The following is a 21,386-nucleotide window of genomic DNA, read 5'->3' as shown; positions in this document are numbered from 1 at the left end:
TTGGAATCAATAATGGACCTGAGTTTATTATTATAATAAAAGAAACTTTCAAAGGCGCGTTTGGTTTTTGTTTTTCTTTAAAGTTAAGGTTACATAATTATTATGAGTTTGATGTTGTTTAGCAGACAGATCTAAATCATCAAATGGGAGACATCTCATCGCTAAGTATATTTAAATGTTAGATTAGTGATTATTGGAAGTTGATAATATAAGAATTGGTCCACTCCCAAGTGAACGATAATAACTATCTTGGCTTAGTTGCTCTACCTTTCATTAGTTGTCGCTTTCATTGGTATTCCATCAATTTTGAATTGTGTCTCACCCCGGCATATCAACTTGAACGAAATCAAAACTAGCAACCGGATTTTACATTGAGAACATAGGTTTCTACTTACATGATCCAATTTCAACATGATAAAATGTACTCTCAAAAAGTAATAATATAATAATATAGAAGAATTCTTCTATCTTATTCTTGTTTTTTTCCTCGTTAGCTTTAACGGTGACGGTGAAGAACTCAAACCTATCATGGTCCACAAGACCATAACTCAAGGGATTTAGATCCTCTAAATTTTAAATTTTATTTTAAAGAGTAAAATGTGATCTCTCATTTTTTTTTTGTCCCAGCTATAAAATAAATAGTAAGAGATCACACTTTATCCTCTAAAGTAAAAATTCAAAACTTAGAAGATCCAAATTCTAACTCAAGTGTTTCCAAATTCCGATGTAGAAACTAGAAAATTCTTCCAAAGCATACGAGTATGTAGTCACTTTTTGACTTCTTAGTAAAACTAACTTGGGACATTGGCATTCAAATTCCTAGGGTTGTTGAATTCAGATACCCACAAGCTAGTTTCTGCAGACTGAACAGTGATAACAAGAAAGTGAAATGCAACTCCACTTTCACCAGTTATTAATGGAATGGCAAAGCACACCAAGGGATTGTGACCAAGTTTAAAACTTATGAGATAAAATACAATTAAAGTACAAGCAATACTTCTAACTAGATGTTCTTCAGAAATAACAACTTAAGTCCTTATGTGCTGCCTTACTGTCTTACATCTACTAAATGAAAAGGCATATAGCTTTCATTTCTTTTCCACAAAAGGAAACACCAACAAAGTCAAGTACCTAACTCATGACACTTTTATCAACCGATCGTAGCAAGCAGAATGTTTAATTCTTTTCGGTATTGCTCTCCAGCTCTCTCCTCAGCTGAAGAGAGAAATCATCACTGACATCATCATCATCCCAATCATCCTCCCACTGTTGGGTAACTTCCTTGCCTTCCTCTATAGCATCCCACTCTGTAAGTAGTATAAAAGACAAAAGTGAAATATAAGCATTAGAATATGAGCATATGGAGCAGAATTGCTGAAGCTCCAAGTCCCCAAACCAATAAGTAGTAAAAGCAGACGTAACTACCAAAGACCTTTGAAATATCATTATTACCGGATGAACGAGAAGTAGCAAAGTTATTAAATGAATACTGATATTTTTAAGAATAACGAGAAAGACGATGAATGAGGAACAAACTATTTGGCATTGTAATTACAGCAAAATGGTGAGTTTATACACACAAACCTTTGAGTACAGTCAAGGTCGGTTAGTTTAGCAGAATTTAGCCAGATTAGTTTCCCAAGGTAGCTGGTTAGTTATTACAAAACGGCTAGTCTAGGCACACTAACCTTTGAATATAGTCATGGTCAGTTAGCTTGGTAGAATTTAGCTAGATTAGTTTGCCAAGGCATCTGATTAGTTATTACTTAGTTACTTCCATTTATTTTTGGTCTAGACCACAGTAAACAGACTCTATACATCAAATAATCTCGTTCAAACTAGGTCAATGCACTATGAGGGTATCATTATCCCAAACCTAGATTCTTTTATTCATAACACTCTAACCTTAAAATAAGTGTCAAATCACCTTTACCAATCTGCTTTGTTTGAATTTTATTATTCTAAAAGGTTGTATTACTTTATATTATTCATAAAGTCACAGAATTATCTAAGAAGCACACACTACATTGAGTTGTCGTTTCTACATGACAGGCACATTGCTAACGGCGAACCTCAATAATATTCATCCGAAACACATGCCCATCTTCTGTACAGCAGTGTTTTGATCAAGACGCAAAAAACCTCATTGAACACACACCAACTAACAGACCATTGCATCTAATAGTATCTTGACCAAATTATCAAAAACCTCTTTAAATCTCCAAACATGCCCTGGCATGCTTGGACACCAGGATACAACCCAGCCCAGCCTCAGTTATTAGAATAAACCTTTGTTTTTATTAGTAGACTTATCAAGAACATTTCGTCGGAAGCATCCTGTCTTCTTGCTTTCGAATAGCCCACGATAGACGTAAAGGCATGATTAGTTCCACTTCACACGAGGGTCGAGGGGTAGCAACACCTCAAAGCTATTCATAACTAACCCTACACCTCTCTTAGAAGGACCAATATCACTAAATCTCATTTTAATTCTTTTCATACCTTCAACTCTCTCTATTACTCTAACTCGTGCCCTGTTTCTCAAACACTAGGCAAAACCTCGCATGGATTTGCAGCAATATACTAAGAATCATTCCACTGTCATGGTTTAAAGCTTATTGGATTAAAGAAAGCCTCTCCACAATTATGGATTATTATCATAATAACAAAATCCTCAAGCCACAACCATAAATTCAAAATAATGCTTCAACGAATTTGATAAAAAGGAAACACTAAAACACAATCATTGGCTAAAATTGAAAAGAGAAACAAACAGATCGAAAGAATGAGGAATATGGATTTCACTAACCTTCATTGATTTCAAACTCTTCGAATTCGTCATCGTCTTCGAAGAGATCGATCTTGACGTCCTCAGTGGCTGCCTTTGTTTCCGTCGCCATGGTAAAATCTCAACGTGCGCTCAATTCGAAGCCAAAACTGCAATTGTTTGATGAACACAAAAAGGGAAAAACAATTTTTTTTATTAAAAAAAAAAAGGACCGAAAGCTCAATTAATAGTAATAAGGTTTTAAACAAAAAGAATTTGCGATTAGAAGTGAGGAATTAAGGTTTGTTGGAACACTCACTTGAGTCGTAAAGAGGATCCAGGAAGCGAGGAAGAGAGGGATTTGAGTGTGTTTTGTGTGAGGAATTAGGGTTTGCTGGAACACTTGGTTTTTTTCTGAAGTGTGGTTTGGAATTGCTTATTTGAAGGGTAGCTTTGCTCGTTGGAGAAAGTATCTAGTAGGTTAATGGTTAATTTTTTTTATCTTTAGTTTTAAAAATAACTAGGATGTGTGAGTCGGGTGAAATCGATTTTATCTTGATTCAGATCCGATTCTAAATATATACTGGTTTAGACTCTAATCCATTCTTAGACCCAATAAAACTTAAATATTTTCGAGCTATAATTATATCGAATCCAAACCACAAATTGATATTTATATTTAAATTTAAATTTGTAAAAATTGGATTTTTAAAGCTTTAATAATAATTTATAAAAAAATTTATTTATAATGTACTTATTTATAAAAAAAAAATTGTTACGAAAAAGTTGATACTCATATTTAAACTTAAATTTGTCTATAAATTTTAATTTGATGCTTCTTTGATCTATTTTTGAATTCAAGAAGTGTGATTAAAAATAAAATAATAAGCTTATAATTAATATAACATTATCTTAAAACTAATTTAAATATGTATACTTTTTTTAGTTCTCATAGAGTGCACATAGGTAGTCACAAAAAAAAAAAAAAATAGAGTGCACATAGGTCGGATGAAGCCGAATTCGCCTTGACTCAGATCCGGCCTGAAATAATGACAAGTCTATTTTTGAGACTCTTATCCAGCCATAAATTCGATAAAATTACACCAAATTAACCCCTAAAATATTTGGGACCGAATCAGACCATGTACACCCGTAAAAATAACGATAAAGAAGTATTTTACTATTTAGACGGTTGAGCTTACTAAACTAAAATTTATTTTGTGTTAGCATGTTGATTTTTTTTCACAAAAAAAAAGAAAGATGTTTTAGAAACACATACAGATATTTCAAAAATACTATCACTCGTAATATTTGAATAAAAATATGATAATTATTATTTAATTATACATTTATATTATTTATAATCAACAAAATATATATAAAAAGAAGACATGGGCTAATTGTTGATAAATGTCAAAATAGTTATTAAATATAAAACTAATTTAATTATATTATTTATAAAATTTAATTAAAAATGTGAATGAAATTTGATTATATTAATTATAACTTTGATCCTATATCTTTTAAACTAGAAAAATAATTTTAATTGTGAAACATAATTTCGTCGTATCCACATTCATTCATTTTGTTTTTAGGTGTCCACCACATTCGTTAATATTGTATAGTATATGTTTGACATTGTTTGTTTACAAAGAAACCGATTTCTAATTCACTATTTAATTAAATAAAGTGAAATTAGGTGTGTTTCTAAGTCATTCTCCCCAGACAAATCATCATGCTCCTTTTTACAATGATATTTGATTTATGTCGACTATCACTCACTCACCGGAAAGCTATTAAGACCTATTATTGAAACAGCATCCCATTCCCACATGATACCAACATATAAATTTAAAAAGAACAAAAAGGATGAACACCAAATTTTACGTTGAAACTGCTTGACTGAACAATTATACCCCTCAAAGGGGTTTTTGCTTTCTGTTTTTGTAAGGAAAAAATAAACAAAATCCTTTCCTTCTTTAAAATAAGTCCCTATGAAAAACACTGACTACTTAGAATTAATAGCTTCCAGCTGCCTTCGGAGTTCCTCAAGGTCCTCGTTGTCAGTGGTTGGAGCTTCAGAAGTCGCTATGTTCGGATAATCATCCGCGACAGGAAGTTCATGAGTGAGACCTTCAGGCAATATATCTACAGCATATATTGAGAAGAAGTTGTTACCAGATTTGATAATAATTGGAATTGATCAATTGAATAGTGGAATTAAAACAAAACAAATGTTGAAACCTTGGTGAATAGAGAGACACATGGACTAAAAAGGTGTGTATAACCTTGAAAATTTACTTTTGTATGACGAAACATAGTGAAAGCGTTTTCATGAAGGATATAGATGATAAGACGAAAGTAAAACTCCTCTAGCTAAGAGATTGAAAAGATTTCTCATGTGGCTGATTTAATAAGGAAACCAACATCAACATCTATAAAGCCAGTACCACAAACTAAAAACACTGTTGCACAGTTTTATCTTTACTTCAATCTTCATTCAGCACATGAATATAAACTTTAGAAAAGTATCAAGTAATACCTGAACTTTTGGCACTAGAAACATCTAGTTCACAATCATCAACAACACTGAAAATTCAACCACAAGAATATGATCACTACATTAGAACGCTAACATTTTTCAAGAAGGAATCAGATTAACACATAATAATGTGAAGAAGAGGAACATAAAAAGAGTATTAAACACCTAATATTCCATTCATTGTCAATGTGAAGCGGACCCTCTTCGGTTGACGGTGCTTCAGCTTCTAGCTTTGCTTTTACTGCAGCATCTCTTGCAGGCTTTGCGAGAATGTACTCTTTCTGCATTAACATTTATAGTTCAATAATTCGACTATAATTGTATATAGAACCAAATATTTGCAACAATGCCCTGACTGAAAACATCTTACCTGTCTTTCTAAGCATGCAAAATTTGAACATTGAGGATTCGGCTTCATTTGCATGGTAGGGAAAAAGTCCTTAAGAGAATTATATCCCTATATATAAGAAAACAATAATGGGAATGTCAACATAACCAAATTTCTTTTTGAAGACTATAAAGTTTTTTACCCCTCTATACGTTAAGAAGAAAAAAGGAATAATCAGCTCTATAAGACAACTCAATGAGGAGGAGAATAGAGGGAACATTGTTGTAGGTGTGATACTTACCAAATATGGAGAGACTTGACCAAAACCTAACAAGAATTTGAGTGTGTTTTGCACTAGAAGCCCGGCAACAACCCCCTGAAAAATGAAAACAAAATTTAGAATGCCAAACAAATAAAGTGAAAAACATGTTTTAAACAATACTCTAAGGTTAGTAGAAAATGCCATATAAGTGTTTACTTAGAACAGTCCAGTCTTTTCGCGCACTGTAAAGGCACCAGATTCAATTATAATAAGATGGATTTCCATAAAAACTTGTTGATGTTTAACTATACACAACAAAAGCAAACATGAGGGCTGGAGGATTATATTATACCATAGTTGTTGGTAAAGATGCAGCACAAACCCCTTCACGCTTGAGTGTACGTTCATCTACCCCAGATGCAACAACCTAAGAGGAAAAACATAATTGTATGCTTTCATATTTTTGGTACATACTGCATAAAAGTTTCACATTTGAAGTAACCCACGTGTACTTGTATATGACAACAATTTAGTTGCATAGTCCACACTAATTTAAGAAAACATTGTGGTATAATAGACCAAAATTGTTTGAGCTCCTGGAACTTTGCATATTAAGATTTATGAGGTTAATTAAACTTGACCCTGTCAAGGTGAAATAAAGAATAGACATACCAAAGGAGGTGCGCATGCAAAACATGCAGTTTCACCAGGAATAAGTAGCTGAATATGACCAGAGACAGCATCCTCAGAAACACCTGTTCAATTTTTATACTTCAATTGAGTTTCCACATGAAAAGTGTAATGATCATACACCTATACAAGCGAACCTTGAAGATATGAATGCTTACCTGACTCCAACCAGGTCTGGCTCAATTCATTACAAGCCTGCAATTCAAGTAGAAATCTGTTAGACATGACAATTCGCCCACCCAAAAATAAAGACAATTTTAATCATCTTAGATTACAATACCTGGTTAACAGCCATTCTTGCTTCATAATTATCTACACAACTTAAGACAAGATCCACACCACTGCCTTGTTTGGAAGCGCAGAATGACTTATTTTTTAAAGATGACATGAAGGTTTCAAAGCCCTCCACTGTTGTGATATTCAACGTATAGCTCTAAATGACAAGGAAAATAAACTGTCAGCAAGCAACTTGTCTTAGCAACATTGAAACATGGAGTGAACCAAGAAAGGCTATAAACAGTACAAAATACTTACCTCAAGCAGAACATCAGGGTTAATATCTGAAAGAGTTTGTACGGCTGCATCTGTCTTTGTCATACCAACCTGGAAAGCCAGAACGGATTAGTTAATGTATGGGTTATGTAAACTACCAGAAGCCTTTGTATGTAAACTACATAAATTTTGCATGTGCATATATCTGGCACTCTGGCAGTTATTGCAATCATCAAAATTTATGGTTTGCTCCTAGAAATTAAAACACAGATCAAACACGTAATTCTGTAACACAAGAAAATGAGGTCTTATATACTCACCTGATCTGGACGAAAGAATAGCCTATTCATGTTTGCAAGCTCTACTTTGTCATAATCATACAGCAATAGTCGACCTATACCGCATCTAGTTAGCATCTCAGCAGCAACACTTCCTACCCCACCTATTCCCTGTGATTGTATAATAACGAAAAACAACATGAACTCATAAGCTAAACGTAGTAGGAAAACACACCCAAAGAATAAGATAGGGTACTTTTACAGAAGAGTCAGATTCACATCTCGGTCCTATCTTTCAAAGCATAATTGTCCATAGAAACTCTTTTTGCAAATTATCCTACTAATTTAAGTGTAGCATGGGAAAGTAATGTTTCTTCCTGCTGATGTTCAAAAATCATGTATTTTCAACTTTAATAATGCTAAATATTAGACTATTCTATATTAGATACACCATGCTCAATAGGGGGGTATACAAGTGCAAGTAAAGTACAGTGAAAGAGAAGACTAATACAGACAACAATGGCAACGGAGAATTCCCGTATCCTCTCATAGTTCTCCACAATACCCATTCTCTGAAGTGCCATAAGCCTACTGTACGGATTGCTGTCTACAACCTCAGCACTCATATCCTGCAACCAACAACACAAACTCTTAAATGCTATTATCCTAATTAACTAAGTAATTGAATTATATGAGATGATAAATTTAATTTATTTAAGCAATATGTGCTGAGATACCACAGAGAAACTACCTTAACTTTGGAGCGCCGAACAGGTTCAGACTTGGCAAGGCTTGCAAGATGCTCAACACGCGATTGAATCTTCGAAAACGGAAAAAAACAAACATGAAAACCAAGCTAATTAGAATGCAAGGCAAAAATAATATTGAATAATTGAAAGAAGAAAAAATGCCGCAGAAATTGGGGATTATATAATACTTTAAGGAGGGAAGCATGGAGAGATGGATCTGGAAGGGATTGGTTGAGAGATTGAAGATCCGCCATCAACTGTTTCAGCTCCACCTCCATTGTTTATAGTTGTCTTCTTCTTCTTGTGTCTGGATTTCGGATCTGAATTGAAATTGAGATTGAAATTTGAATCCCAAACGCAGAATTGAAAAATCTTGAGCTGAACCCGCACCACTCTCAGTGCCGCAGCTCCGTTAACTGCAGTGTTGGTGTAACTCGTGAGTTAAGACCAATGACTCAACGCGACCACGCTTAGCGTTTTTGTTATTAGTTGATAAAAAATTTTGCGATTATAACTTAAGGAAAACAAAAATATAATTTATTTAAGTAAAAGATTGCGAGAAAATCTTTTAGTGAATTATAGATTTATGGAAAGTGCAGCGCCTCTCGCACAATGAGGATTGTTGTGGGAGGTTTGGGATTATGTTTGGAATTGGGCTTTTTGTTGGTCCAGGTCTTGGTCCAAAAAAAAACGTTTATAGATTTATGGGGAAAATATTAAAAAAGTTTTTGAAGAAAACGATAAATTCGAAGATCTTTTATAGAATGGATGTTTAATATTAAATGGTCAAATTTATTTTTAAAAAGACTATTTATAATTTAATTTTATAAGTTTATTGCATTAGCAATCAATTAAGACGGTTATATTTATATTATTGAGTTAAGGATTTGTTTGGGTGAGTTTTTAAAAAAAAAAAATTTTTAATTATTTTTTTAAAAAGATTTTATGAAAAAATAAAAATAATTTTATGTTTGGATATTTCATATAAAAAGATCTTTTTATCTATTAATTATGTTTGGATATAACAATATAAAAGTACTTTTTTGTTTATTTATTACATGAAAAATATCTTTTTTTAAAGAAAAAATCTTTAAAAAAAAGATGTAAATTACAGTTTCTCAAAAAAGATGTTTTTTTATTTTTTTAGTACTTTTACTTTTACTATCAAAAATTTTTCAAACACGTTAAAAAATTAAAAAAGGTCTTTTTTCATTGAAAAAATATATTTTTTTATCCAAATAATGGCGCCCAAACAAGTACTAAGTCTTAAAGTAGTCTTTAAAATTATACTAAAACTTCAAAAAAATTAATAATTACCCAAATTTATCCTCGAAGTTGCATTTTGTAACTCATTGTCAAAAAATCATAGAAAAACATCCCCCCCCCCCCCCCCCAAAATTCTCAACCCGTTCCTTCCCCATCCCCATTTCCAACCCGTCTCCTTCTTTCTTGTTCCCAAGCCGTCTCTTTTTCCTTCTAACACCCTCCCTTTTCCCAATCATACTTTCACACTCACAAGAACTCTCGTCAACTCTCGCTGTCGTCGCTTCTCGCCAGCTTCCGTTTCAGTGCCGCGCCGCGATGCTCATCCTCCACTCTAACCTAGTCTCTCATATTTAAACATAGTAGAGGTAGAGGCAAAAAGCCTCAACCTTCTCCGTCATCGTTGCGCCGCTTGCCAGCCTCCATCTCCACTCGGTCTCCCTCTACCACCTTCTTCTTTCCTCTGGCACAGTTCTCTCTTTCAGCCATGATGATTTTTTTTAGTTATTCAATCATTGTTTTTTAATGTTCTAGGTGATTGTTGCTGTTGATCATGTTTTAATATAACAATAATAGTTAATTTTAGTCGTTTTCCATTTTGTAATTATTACTGGATTTTTTTATTGTTGCTATTTTTTGTGCTTGTTGCTGTTTAGGTTGATTGATACTTGTTATTTAAGTTGATTGATATTTTCTAATTAATACTGATTTTTTATGATATTTTGTATTGTTGGTTTTTATTGTGATTTGTTGAAGAAGAAGAGAGTTGAAAAAGAAGGGGATTGTTATTTTTTTTAATATAAAACGACGACGTTTTTCTAATCTTTTTTTTCTTTTTTTTTCGAAACAACGTCATTTCAAGGTTCCGATGAACGAAAAATGCCTCAAGGACTACTATGAGTCCCGGAGTGCAACTTTAGAGACTATTTTGAAACTTAACTCGTTGTATGTCATAACATCAAATTTTACAGTGTCATTGCTTGTCAATAGTGGAGTTGCCAGAAGGACTAATGTGATATATGAAACACGAAAACTTTGTTGAGTTGTCGTGTCTGCGTGTCGAACACATTTCGGATACAACACTCATCGACATTTGTCCAACACGCGTGTCTGTTGTGTCTTAATGAAAAATAAAAAAATTTTCGCCGAATACGTTTAGATACACCTAAATATCATCACGTGCCAGCGTGTCTAGTCTTATTCTTTACATATGTTCTTGAATTAAATTTAGATATAATATATATTATTATTTATTAAAATAAAAAATATTTTAAATACTTGATATAATTAAAATAAGATATTAAAAATCATTGAAAAAATTAATTTATATTTTCATATTAATAAAATATCAAAATATAATTACGATTTATCTAAAAAATATTTTATATTTTATATGCATACGTGTCCTATATCTTATAAGATTTTAAAATTCGCATGTCGGCATGTCTCGTATCGTATTGTGTCTCATGTCAGCGTCATTATCCATGCACTAAAATGTAAATTATTATTATTTTTTTATGAAAGTATATGTTAAGTAATTTTATTTTTTAGAAAATTATATGATAAAAACTATATGTAATTGACAAATTTCTTTTGGACTCTTTGGAGAGCCGAATGGTTCACTTCTACTATTTTTTTTCTTGGGCCATGCTTCCGTTGTTCTTTGTAATTTTGTGGTATTTTTGTAATAAAACAAAGGCAGGCTTATGTTTACCAAATAAAAATAATAAGGCAGGCCTACAAAAGAGAGGGAAAAAACTAACTTCACAATTTATAAATCCAAAAATACATGCGACATTTTAATTCAAAAATAACAAATCTATGATGTTACTAAATCTCTAATCTCTCACTCTGACAAAAAAAAAAAAAAACAAAATAATCCTTGTGAAATTAGTTTCAAATAGTAAATTAGGGTAGTCTGATTTTTCACTTAAGAAAATTTTTATTTTACAACTTGATTTTTTTATATAATTGAAAAGGTTAGACATTAATTCTAATGTAATTATTTTATTGATCATTTTCAAAAAAATAAATAAATATATTTAATTTATACAAAATCTGAAGAAAAAATATAAACGCATCATAATATTTGAAAAGTATACACAACTGAAATCACTTTGTGCGTTGAAATGAGCTCATCGTTCCATCCAATTCAATTTATATTGCCAGCAAAAAAGGGTTAAAGGGCTATTCCACATTTATTAAAGCTATGATTAGCGTTGAAACTAACACCTTGTTTGACTTAATCAAATCTAATATACAGTTAATTTTGAGCATATTTGTGCCCATTAATTGAAAATGAGTTTATTTTACTTTACTTTCAAACTAACTTATCGGTGGCTAAAAACCATATACATCTAGATGCTGTCGTAGTGGCTAAGACTAGCTTGTTGCAACTTCCAACTGAATGATTCGGGAAATTACCCATTTACCCATTTGTCGGTTCTCAACTTTTGTTTTCTTTAACTTCAAATCTGAGTCAACGAAATTGAAATGTCTTCATTGTTTCGGGCAGAGTATTTTTTTTTAAGACAATAATGATATTTTATTTAATAAAAAATAAATACAATATTTAGGGAAGAGTGATATTAGAATAAATTAATTCAAATCATTTATATTGAATCACCAAAAATATATTATAATGAAAGGTATCTTTATTAATAGAAATTAAAAATTAGACAGAAGGATTGTGTCTTTGTGGTTCTTTCGATCTTCCTCAACCAAAATCTTCTGTATTTTTAGGCGGCTAAATGGTGACTCGTCTGATGGGGAAAGAGCGACAAAAGCGGCTTTGGTATATTGAGAACCGAAATCCTGAATGCACTATTTATATTTGAGCATAGCACCCATTAAACCCTAAAGTCCAAAAGATAATATATCTAAAATTCAAAAGATAATTATCTAAAGAACAAAAGATAATATCTGGTTTTATTCTCATTTAATTCCAAATTAAAAATAATAATGACTTATTCAATTTAACATTTATATCAATAAATGAGATCACCATTATATAAATCATTTAATTTGAAATAGCATAATTTGTGATTATGATTAATATATGTATTGCCCAAAATCAAATTAAAAAATTAAAATAATTTCCTAACAAGTGATTCTTAATTAATAATATCGTATATTTTTAATTATATATAATTTTTAAAAATTATTTTTAATGAAAAATGTATGGAAAATAAAATATTGAAGATACAGAGTAATTTAAAAAATATATATATACAAAAAAATATAATATGATTAATTTTAAGAACAAAATCACATTTCTATTTAAAAGTGCCTACTATTATTATGGATAAACCTATACCAACTCAGTTTTATTAACCTAATCTAACATTAGAAACAAAACATGCTTTTTTGAGTTAGAAATAATATAAAATATTTAACTTAAAAATAAAGTTTAAATTTCTAAAAATCTTTATTTTATTTAGACCACATAAAAAAACTGGTTTAATCTTTTAAAATTTAAAGGACGTGTATTTTAATTTATATTATTAATTTATTCTATCAAGTACTAACATAACATGTTAAATATTAATATGATAAGTTGAAATATGCCATATTACTTTAATATGCTAATAAGTATTTAATAGAACAAACTGAAAAAAAGAAAGGACTAAAATAGATAAATTATAAATTTTATTTGACTAAAATAAAAGAAAAAAATTATAAAGACCAAAACCAAAAAAAAAAAACAAGTATTTTATAGAAGTAACAAATTTAATTAAGCCTAAAATATTTTTGGAATATTGAATCTACAAGTTTATCTCAAGTTAAATGAATGGATTTGGTTGATATGTGTGTGTATATATATTATTGAAGCTCACCTATCAAATCAACAAGTACCCCTAATTACATTACTTTACAACATGCACTTTAATAATACATTGATTATGGGATTAAGCATATAAAGCATATAGTAGCTAAAGTACATGAATTAAACACACTGATTATGGGATTAAGCATATAAAGCATATAGTAGCTAAAGTACATGAATTAAACACACATGGCTAGTGAATAAGAGTCAAAATTTGTAATTGACACATGGAAGTTGAAAGTTGAAACCAACACTATTGAAATAGATTTTTTGTTATGCTAGATAATTTTTTTGCATTTTTAATTAACTTGATTTAAGTATTTAACTCAATTGGAGTCATATAAAGAAAATAAGAGTCTCTGAATAATATACTAGTATTTTGGGCTTCAATTTTAAATCATTTTTAATTAAAGTACACATGTAGTTATCATAATGACTAATATTATATTAAGTATTAAATAATTATTTATTACTTCTAATTTTTAGATAAACGAAAAAGATATAAAGAGATATCTTTTTTCTCTTTATTAATAAATTGAAAAAAGTATAAGTAAGATAGAATTTAATTTTTATATATTATTAGTACAAAATATTTGTATGCAACAACTAATTATATATTAGTAAAATAGTTAATTTTAAGTTTACTATTTAAAAATTATCTAAATACATGAATACAATTGAATAACCATATAAATTTTTTTACATTATCAATACATTAAAAATAAATTCATTCAAATATTTTGTGACATATTTTAAAACATGCAAAATTTAAAAGTAAAAATAATTATATTATTATTTTGGAATTTCTATTTAATAAAATTGTCCATAAGAAATGTGTAGAATATTGCTATTTTATTAGGAAGGGATGGGCCATAATACCCACTTAACATGCACCTATCATTCTCACTCTCAACTCTCACCTAACCACATTCACAATCACCATTGTTTTGGTCACTTCCTAAGGATAAGAGTTTATCATTACCAAAAAAAAAAAGATAAGAGTTGGTGAGCCATTATCACCCTGCTATCATGATAAATAATTAGAAAAAATAACATAAAAGTACATCTAAATTATGTTTACAAGGCAAAACTTTCTTTTATTTTTTTTTACTTAATTTTTTATGATAATTTAATAATATCAACCTGATTTAAGTAGTCATAGTTTTTTCTTGTCTTGTAAATATCTCATTTACTATTTTGCATTGGTTAGTTGTTGGGCACCTTTCAATTTTTAACATGTGAATATGTAATTGAAAACTGAAAAGATTTATATAGCACTAAATTAGTTTGAATTATTAAACAGAGTAAGTGTTCAATAAAGTTACTTGTAATAAAAATAAGTTAATACTTTTTATATGTGATTTATATAATAGATATTTAAAACTTAATACTTTTAATTTTGCAACATTATTTTTTCCTTTAATATCTAACGAGCGTACTTGTTAGTTATTTATTCAAAAATTATAATTATGGTGAGAAAATAAGAATTCATCCTTAATTTTTTTAAGATACACGTTGGTTAAACTAGATAAAAAAATGTTAAATGAATTGTAAATGAGTTATTTTTATAACTAAATTCAACTGTATTTTTATGCAACTCTTTTTAGGGATGTACGTGGATCGGATCGGATATGGTCAAAATTTCGGTCAGATCCGTACATTTGTGGATCAGATCGAATCAGATATCGAATATATCCGCAAAACACAAAAATATTTTTAAAAACTTATTTTTATTAAAAAATATTAATAAAATTCATTTTTTATTCTTTTAAATATGTTTACTCTTAAAATAATATTAAATATACTTTTCTTAAATAATAAATTAAAATAATATAATATATATAATAATTATTAGTTGAAATAAAACATAAAAAGAATATTTACTTATTTATTTATTTATTTTTGCGGATACGCTGATATGCAGATACCAACACAAAATCCACATACCGATCCGATTAATGTATGGATCCGATCCGATCCGTATCCACAATTTTCGGATCGGATTCGGACAAACACTGAAGATATACAGATCGAATCCAATCCATGAACACTCTAACTCTTTTTTTAAATAATTTTTATTATTTTAATATATTACTAGATCAATTTAATTAAATCTAATTATTAGAATAACTTTATCATATAAGTAGAAGAACTATATTGGGGAAAAAAGTGGAAAAGAATCCCTTAAATTGTACTTTCCTTATTTTTATTATTCCTTTTCAATTCCTCATGTGGGGTCTGTTATGGATGAATGTGCTTCATAATCAATGAATATATTAACAAATGAAAGCCTGAGAATGCAGGTCACCATCTTACCAACTTAAATCTCGATGACGTGGACTATCCCTCAACAAAAACAATGGATTACGTTTCCAATCTTTCCATTAGTAGTGTCGATCAAATTATATTTTTTTAAATAAGAATAAACCAGCATTTTTTATATTTCTAAATAAAAGAAAAACATTATTGGTTCTTAAAAATTATGGAACTTACAAAAATTTCATCACTATTAGTCTTAAAAATTTAATTTTAATGTATTGTCAGTATAAATTAGTTTTATATATAATTAATTATATAATATTATATTAATAAAAATAATTATTTTTATATTAATAGTATAAATAATTATCAAAAAAAATTAATATAATTAAATAATTACATAAGATATTTTATAAGATACTTTATATTGTTAGTATATCAAAATTATCGACGAATTTTTATTTAGGAGATGGGAGCCATGGTTCTAATTTTTTTCGAAAAAATTAATAATTTTATTATTCGTAGTGTAGATTGTTTAATTAGTTGATATTTTTAGTTTTTCTATTGATCAATTTTCTTAGAGTATTTGGATTTAAATCCATGCTCAATTGTAATAATATACAACATATATTGGATTAATAGATGAAATAAACTTAGATAATTAAATTTTTTAAATTTTGACTAACTAAAAAATTCAATTAAATAAACACAAAATCGCAAAACTCTTCCCAAATGGTATAAAATTTTTAAATTCTTAATTTTGTAAATGTTTTCTCTACTTAACTTAGTATTATTTTATTCTTGATCGGTTTTTGGTTAAATTTTTTTAACTAAACAAAGAGATTACATTCAACCATTATTGTAATAAATGTTTATATATCATTCTAACCACAAATTTTATAATATTTTATAGTTTATATATATTTTAAATTTTTTACAACTATAATGATAAAAAATTAAAAAATAATATTTTTTTAAGAAGAAAGCTAATATTTTAAGAAGAGAAAATATGACTTTAATAATGTCAACTCTAATTAAGAGTTATATAACTCTTAATAATTTATAAAAAAAAAGGATATAATATTTAAAAGTTTAAAGAGTCAAATTTAATAATAAATTTTATTTTAATTATTTGTAACAAAATTTTAAAAAATAACTTTAAATTTTGGTAATATTTTTTAAGGTTAGACGAGCTTATTTTAAATAAAGTTTACACTAAAATTATTTAAATAATTATTCTTTATCTGATATAAATTTTTATCCTCTAAAAATTATATTCAAGCTCCGCCACTCGTCAAAATTAATTACGAAATCAAATTTCTTTACATTTTTGTATTTTTGTGATTTGTCTTGTATTAGTTTGTTTTCCAACCAAACACACCGTTACCAAATGAACCTCCACAGCTTAGAGTGAAAAGTAACAAAGTTTGACTTAAACAAATCTATTCTATTATATAAAAATCGAATGTCTGTATTTAATGATGGAGCTGACGTGGCATGCTCTGGAGAGTATTTTTCGATTTAATTATTTTAACTCATTCAATACAATTTATTACCATGACTTAATTATTATATCAGTTAATTGATTTAATTAGATATTTAAATATTAATATAATTTATTATAATATATATTACTTAATTAATTTTACTATATTAATTATAATTTGTTATATTAGTTAATTAATTTATTTATTTATAAAGTTTGAAATAAAATAAATAATTTATTGTTTATTCTAATTGAATTCATTAAATTTAATTATACATTATATACGAATTAATAATAATTTGTAAATTATTTTATATTATATATATATTAACAAAATATTATATATGTCTTAATGTGTTAATTAAATATTATATACGCATAAAAAAATAAATATAAAGATGATTTATATAATATTAATAATATTATATTAGCACGGTGATTTTTTTTTGTTTTGATATCATATAGTATTAATAATGATAATATTATTATATAGTATTATATAAACTTTCTAATATTAGTATAGAAAATTGGAAAATTATTCCTTATGACAATCATTTTTAGTAGAATAGTATGTCCCTTATATAGTATTGATAATTGTTGCTTAATTTAAAGTAATTGTATGTTGGTATCTTAAATTTATTTTCAATAATGACCTAAATAGATAAATCTAATTGAATTGAATGATTATATAAAATATTTTATATTATTAATATACTAAAATTAAATTTATTTTTCGGTACAGAATTTTATAGGTAAATTTTATACAAGATTAAGTTATTTTTTATTTATTTTTATTTATTTTATCTGTGTTACTTTATTTAATTTTAAGTAGCGTCATATTTATAATTACTGCCAGTATGATATTTTATAAAATATGAAAATCAATTTTTTTTTATAATTTAAATATCAATGTTTGAATAGAAGAACTTAACAGACTCACAATGAGAGAGAAAGGGAAAAATTTATTTAGAGACAAGAAACTCGGCATAAGAATGGTGGCGACGGGCTCAACAACGACGGTAACGGATGAGTAGCGATGATGACATAAGCTGTGAACAGTGACGGACCCAGAAAAATTTAGTAACGGGGACAAAAATATAATAAAATTTAGGTATAGATTTTTTTTTTGCTTCCCACGATATTCAACAAGTTAAGGACTAATCCGTCATGAATTTGAATTCCATTTAAGAATCTACAATTGGCCGGCAACGAGTTGCTATACATACGAGACAGAATTCGAATCCTCAATACTTATTTAAGCGGACGACTAAGTTGATCACTTGATGAATCTAAATTGGTTTAGATATATTCAAAATTTAAAAGTAGAACTATCTAATACATATTGATAAGAACTAGAAATATACACACAATCATTATTATAATATTTAAAATAATAAAAATATAATTTCATACACATAGTATAATATTGAAAATAACAAAAAAATATTTATAAGAACCTTTTCTTATTTTTAACATGATTAAATATTATTTTTTATATATATTTTTAAACAATTATTTTACTTAATTGTCAAATCTATTTATTATAATTTTTATAGTATAAATAAAGTTTTTAACCAAAATAATTACAGTATATTAATATATAGATAATATATTTTTTTATCTTAAACAATTTTAAAAAAATCACTAATAATTTAAGTTGTATTTAATTAGAAACTAAGTTTTAATTTAATTATTAATTAATTAACTAATATAATATAATTAATTATCTCTAATTTTTTAGTGTATTTATTTATTTTTCATACTAAATCAAATTTAACAATATAATTATTATTATGTGTTAAGTTTAACAAAATATTTTTTAACATAAAATACAAAAGAACTATTTATATTTTATTTTGAGACAAATATAATATAATAAGTGGTATATATGTATATAAGTATTAATTTTTTTAAAAAAATTTGTGGGGGCAAATGCCCTTTCTATATTAAACATGGGTTCGTCTCTGGCTGTGAAGGAAGATGGGAGTTGTGAATAGGTAAGCGGCGATGGATTCAGCAACAACATGACATGAGCTATGCGGTTTTTTTTTTTTTTTTTTTGTGAAGAAGTCGAGAAGAAGAAGATTTTAGGTGAGGATGATTGAGTTTATCTTGCATGGCTATAGAGTATAGACTGAAGCTATGAATCATGTGTGATGTGAGGCAAATCCTAATTCCTAAAAAGTGTTTATATGTATATATTCGGGGCAGGTACACCCTAAACCCGACGATACCTATCTTGAGCAAAATCTGTCCCGACTCGGGTCAAGTTATTACCCTTTTCATCCGGATATAGACGGGTCGGGTACCTACGTATTCGAAAACTCCTGCCAAGTCTAACCACGTATTGATACTCATTTTATTAAGGGTTTATCGCTAGCCAATGGATTGCTATATACACAAGGCGAGATTCTAACTCCTAATAGTTATTTAAGCGGACGAGTGAGATGATCACTTAACAAACTCAAATTGATTAAGATAAATACTAATTTTTTTTAATATTTTAATATTAAAAATTTTAAGAGTTTAATTTTAATTATAACTTTATAAAATATTTATAATAATAATTACTATATATATTATTTAATTTTTTAATAAAATTTTTAATATAATTTTATGTATTATCCCGTACAAGATACGGAAACATACACTAGTTTGGGCTGTATTACATAAAAATAGCCAAACACTAAGCTTATTAGTGTAATAGTATTATCTATTTTAAGGCATGATTTTCATAAGCATTAAAATCTACTTGGCCCGCAAACCTAATTTACAAGCCATAACTATAACTAGATGAAAGCTGGACCACTGCGCCCTTATTTTGGAAACACAACCGAGAGATCGGATAAAAAAAGAATTCAAGTTTGAGGCCTTTTGGGCTGAGTATGAGGAGTGTGAAGAGGTAGTTAGAAGAAGTTGGGAGCATCAAGTAGAAAATAGAAACAATTGGAGTCAGTTTAACAGAAACAGGAGCAAATGCATAAGGGAATTGACAGAGTGGAGCAGGAGAAAGTTCAAAAGAGCAGATAAAGAATTAGAAAAAAAGAAAGAAGAGCTACATCAACTTCAGGAGGGTAATATGACAGACAGAGATCAGATAAAAGAAAAGGAATTGAAGAACCAGATAACTGAGCTTTGGAAACAAGAAGAGAAATATTGGGGGCAAAGATCAAGGTTGAAATGGCTAAAATGGGGAGACAAAAACACGGCCTTCTTTCATGCAACAACCATACAAAGAAGAATGAGGAATAGAATAGACAAATTAAAAAATGAGGCTGGACATTGGATTCAGGGAGAAAGAGACATAATGAGGCTAGTAGAAACACATTTCACCAAATTGTTCACTTCGGAAGGGGATAGGAACATGGAAGATTGCATAAGAGAAATTCCTACGAGGGTCACAAAAGAGATGAATGATGAACTTATGGGAAAGATAGGAGATGAGGAGATCAAGAATGCAGTTTTTAGCATGGGAAGATTAAAGGCCCCGGGACCAGACGGGTTAAACGGACTTTTTTTCCAAAAACATTGGGACATTCTGGGTAAGGAAGTGTGTGGAGTCGTGAGGGAAATCTTTGAAGAAGGCAGGTTACCAGAAGACATAGGAGAAACAATTGTGGTTTTGGTTCCCAAAGTTAAGCAACCGGAAAGCCTGAACCATCTCAGACCCATAAGCTGCTGTAATTTCATATATAAGATTGTAACGAAGGTTTTGGTTGGAAGGTTAAGGAGAATTCTTGATGTCATCATATCTCCGGTGCAGAGCGCATTTATAAAAGGCAGATTAATACAAGATAATATAGTAGTTGTGCAGGAAGTTTTCCACAAATTGAACAGAAAAGGAAATAATGGAAGCAATGACATAGCCATCAAATTAGACATGAACAAGGCTTATGACAGACTAGAATGGAATTTCTTGCAAAGGGTTTTGGAAAAGTTTGGCTTCAGCAGAGAATGGGTGAGACTGATGATGAGTTGCGTTAAGAGTGCCACTTATAGATTCAAAATCAATGGAAAATTTACAGCCAAGATCCACCCTCAAAGGGGACTCAGACAAGGAGATCCTTTATCGCCCTATCTATTTATCCTAGCAGCGGAAAGCTTTACCGTACTGATGGAAAAGGCGTTGACTGATAACCTCATTTCAGGAATTAAATTAGCCCCAACCGCACTGGTCTTAACTCACCTATTATTCGCGGATGATTGTATCATTTTTGCTGAAGCGCAAGAAGAGGAGATTTACCAAGTAATTCAAATCTTAAACAAGTACACAGAAGCATCAGGACAGAGAATAAACATTGAGAAATCAGGTCTGATCTTCGGAAGACAGGTATCAATTCAGAGGAGAGTTAATATTGAAGAGATCACTGGAATGGCATCGTGGGAAGAACCAGGAAAATACTTAGGATTACCAGCTACATGGGGCAGATCCAAGAACAAGGCG

The 21,386-nt window shown here is 29.1% G+C and overlaps 2 protein-coding genes across 4 annotated transcripts; both read right to left on the bottom strand.

Annotated features, from left to right (window-relative positions):
- Nucleotides 1-874: 874 nt before the first annotated feature.
- On the bottom strand, nt 875-3,297 carry LOC130947664 (protein DSS1 HOMOLOG ON CHROMOSOME V-like). The gene is made up of 3 exons (XM_057876367.1): nt 3,087-3,297; nt 2,810-2,937; nt 875-1,307 (listed from the first exon to the last, which is right to left on the bottom strand). Exons 2-3 carry the CDS (start codon nt 2,898-2,900, stop codon nt 1,177-1,179), a joined length of 222 nt encoding a protein of 73 aa, XP_057732350.1. The 5' UTR covers nt 2,901-2,937; nt 3,087-3,297; the 3' UTR covers nt 875-1,176.
- Nucleotides 3,298-4,637: 1,340 nt separating this feature from the next.
- Nucleotides 4,638-8,619, bottom strand: LOC130951937 (ubiquitin-like modifier-activating enzyme 5). Of its 3 annotated transcripts, none has more exons than XM_057880694.1 (14): nt 8,297-8,619; nt 8,111-8,179; nt 7,875-7,988; nt 7,402-7,530; nt 7,124-7,192; nt 6,870-7,022; nt 6,748-6,784; nt 6,572-6,654; nt 6,252-6,326; nt 5,939-6,013; nt 5,680-5,766; nt 5,475-5,590; nt 5,310-5,356; nt 4,638-4,915 (listed from the first exon to the last, which is right to left on the bottom strand). In XM_057880694.1, the coding sequence occupies exons 1-14, from the start codon at nt 8,384-8,386 to the stop codon at nt 4,776-4,778; spliced, it is 1,284 nt and encodes a 427-aa protein (XP_057736677.1). In that variant the 5' UTR covers nt 8,387-8,619; the 3' UTR covers nt 4,638-4,775. The 3 variants fall into 3 exon arrangements, with proteins under 3 accessions (XP_057736677.1, XP_057736678.1, XP_057736679.1); XM_057880695.1 differs by having other exon boundaries at nt 7,850-7,988; nt 8,297-8,613; XM_057880696.1 differs by having other exon boundaries at nt 7,871-7,988; nt 8,297-8,612.
- Nucleotides 8,620-21,386: the final 12,767 nt, after the last annotated feature.

This window comes from Arachis stenosperma, chromosome 9 (genome assembly GCF_014773155.1).
Source record: "Arachis stenosperma cultivar V10309 chromosome 9, arast.V10309.gnm1.PFL2, whole genome shotgun sequence".
In the NCBI taxonomy this organism is placed as follows: Eukaryota; Viridiplantae; Streptophyta; class Magnoliopsida; order Fabales; family Fabaceae; genus Arachis; species Arachis stenosperma.
This window is presented reverse-complemented; position numbering and strand designations above follow the sequence as displayed.

Coding starts and splice junctions, on each gene's coding strand:
- LOC130947664 (XM_057876367.1), bottom strand. CDS start 2,900: ATGGCGACGGAAACAAAGGCAGCCACTGAGGACGTCAAGATCGATCTC. Junction 1,308..2,809: donor AGAGTTTGAAATCAATGAAG/GTTAGTGAAATC, acceptor TACTACTTACAG/AGTGGGATGCTATAGAGGAA.
- LOC130951937 (XM_057880694.1), bottom strand. CDS start 8,386: ATGGAGGTGGAGCTGAAACAGTTGATGGCGGATCTTCAATCTCTCAAC. Junction 7,023..7,123: donor ACCCTGATGTTCTGCTTGAG/GTAAGTATTTTG, acceptor CTTGTCATTTAG/AGCTATACGTTGAATATCAC. Junction 6,014..6,251: donor CATCTTTACCAACAACTATG/GTATAATATAAT, acceptor TTCATTTTTCAG/GGGGTTGTTGCCGGGCTTCT.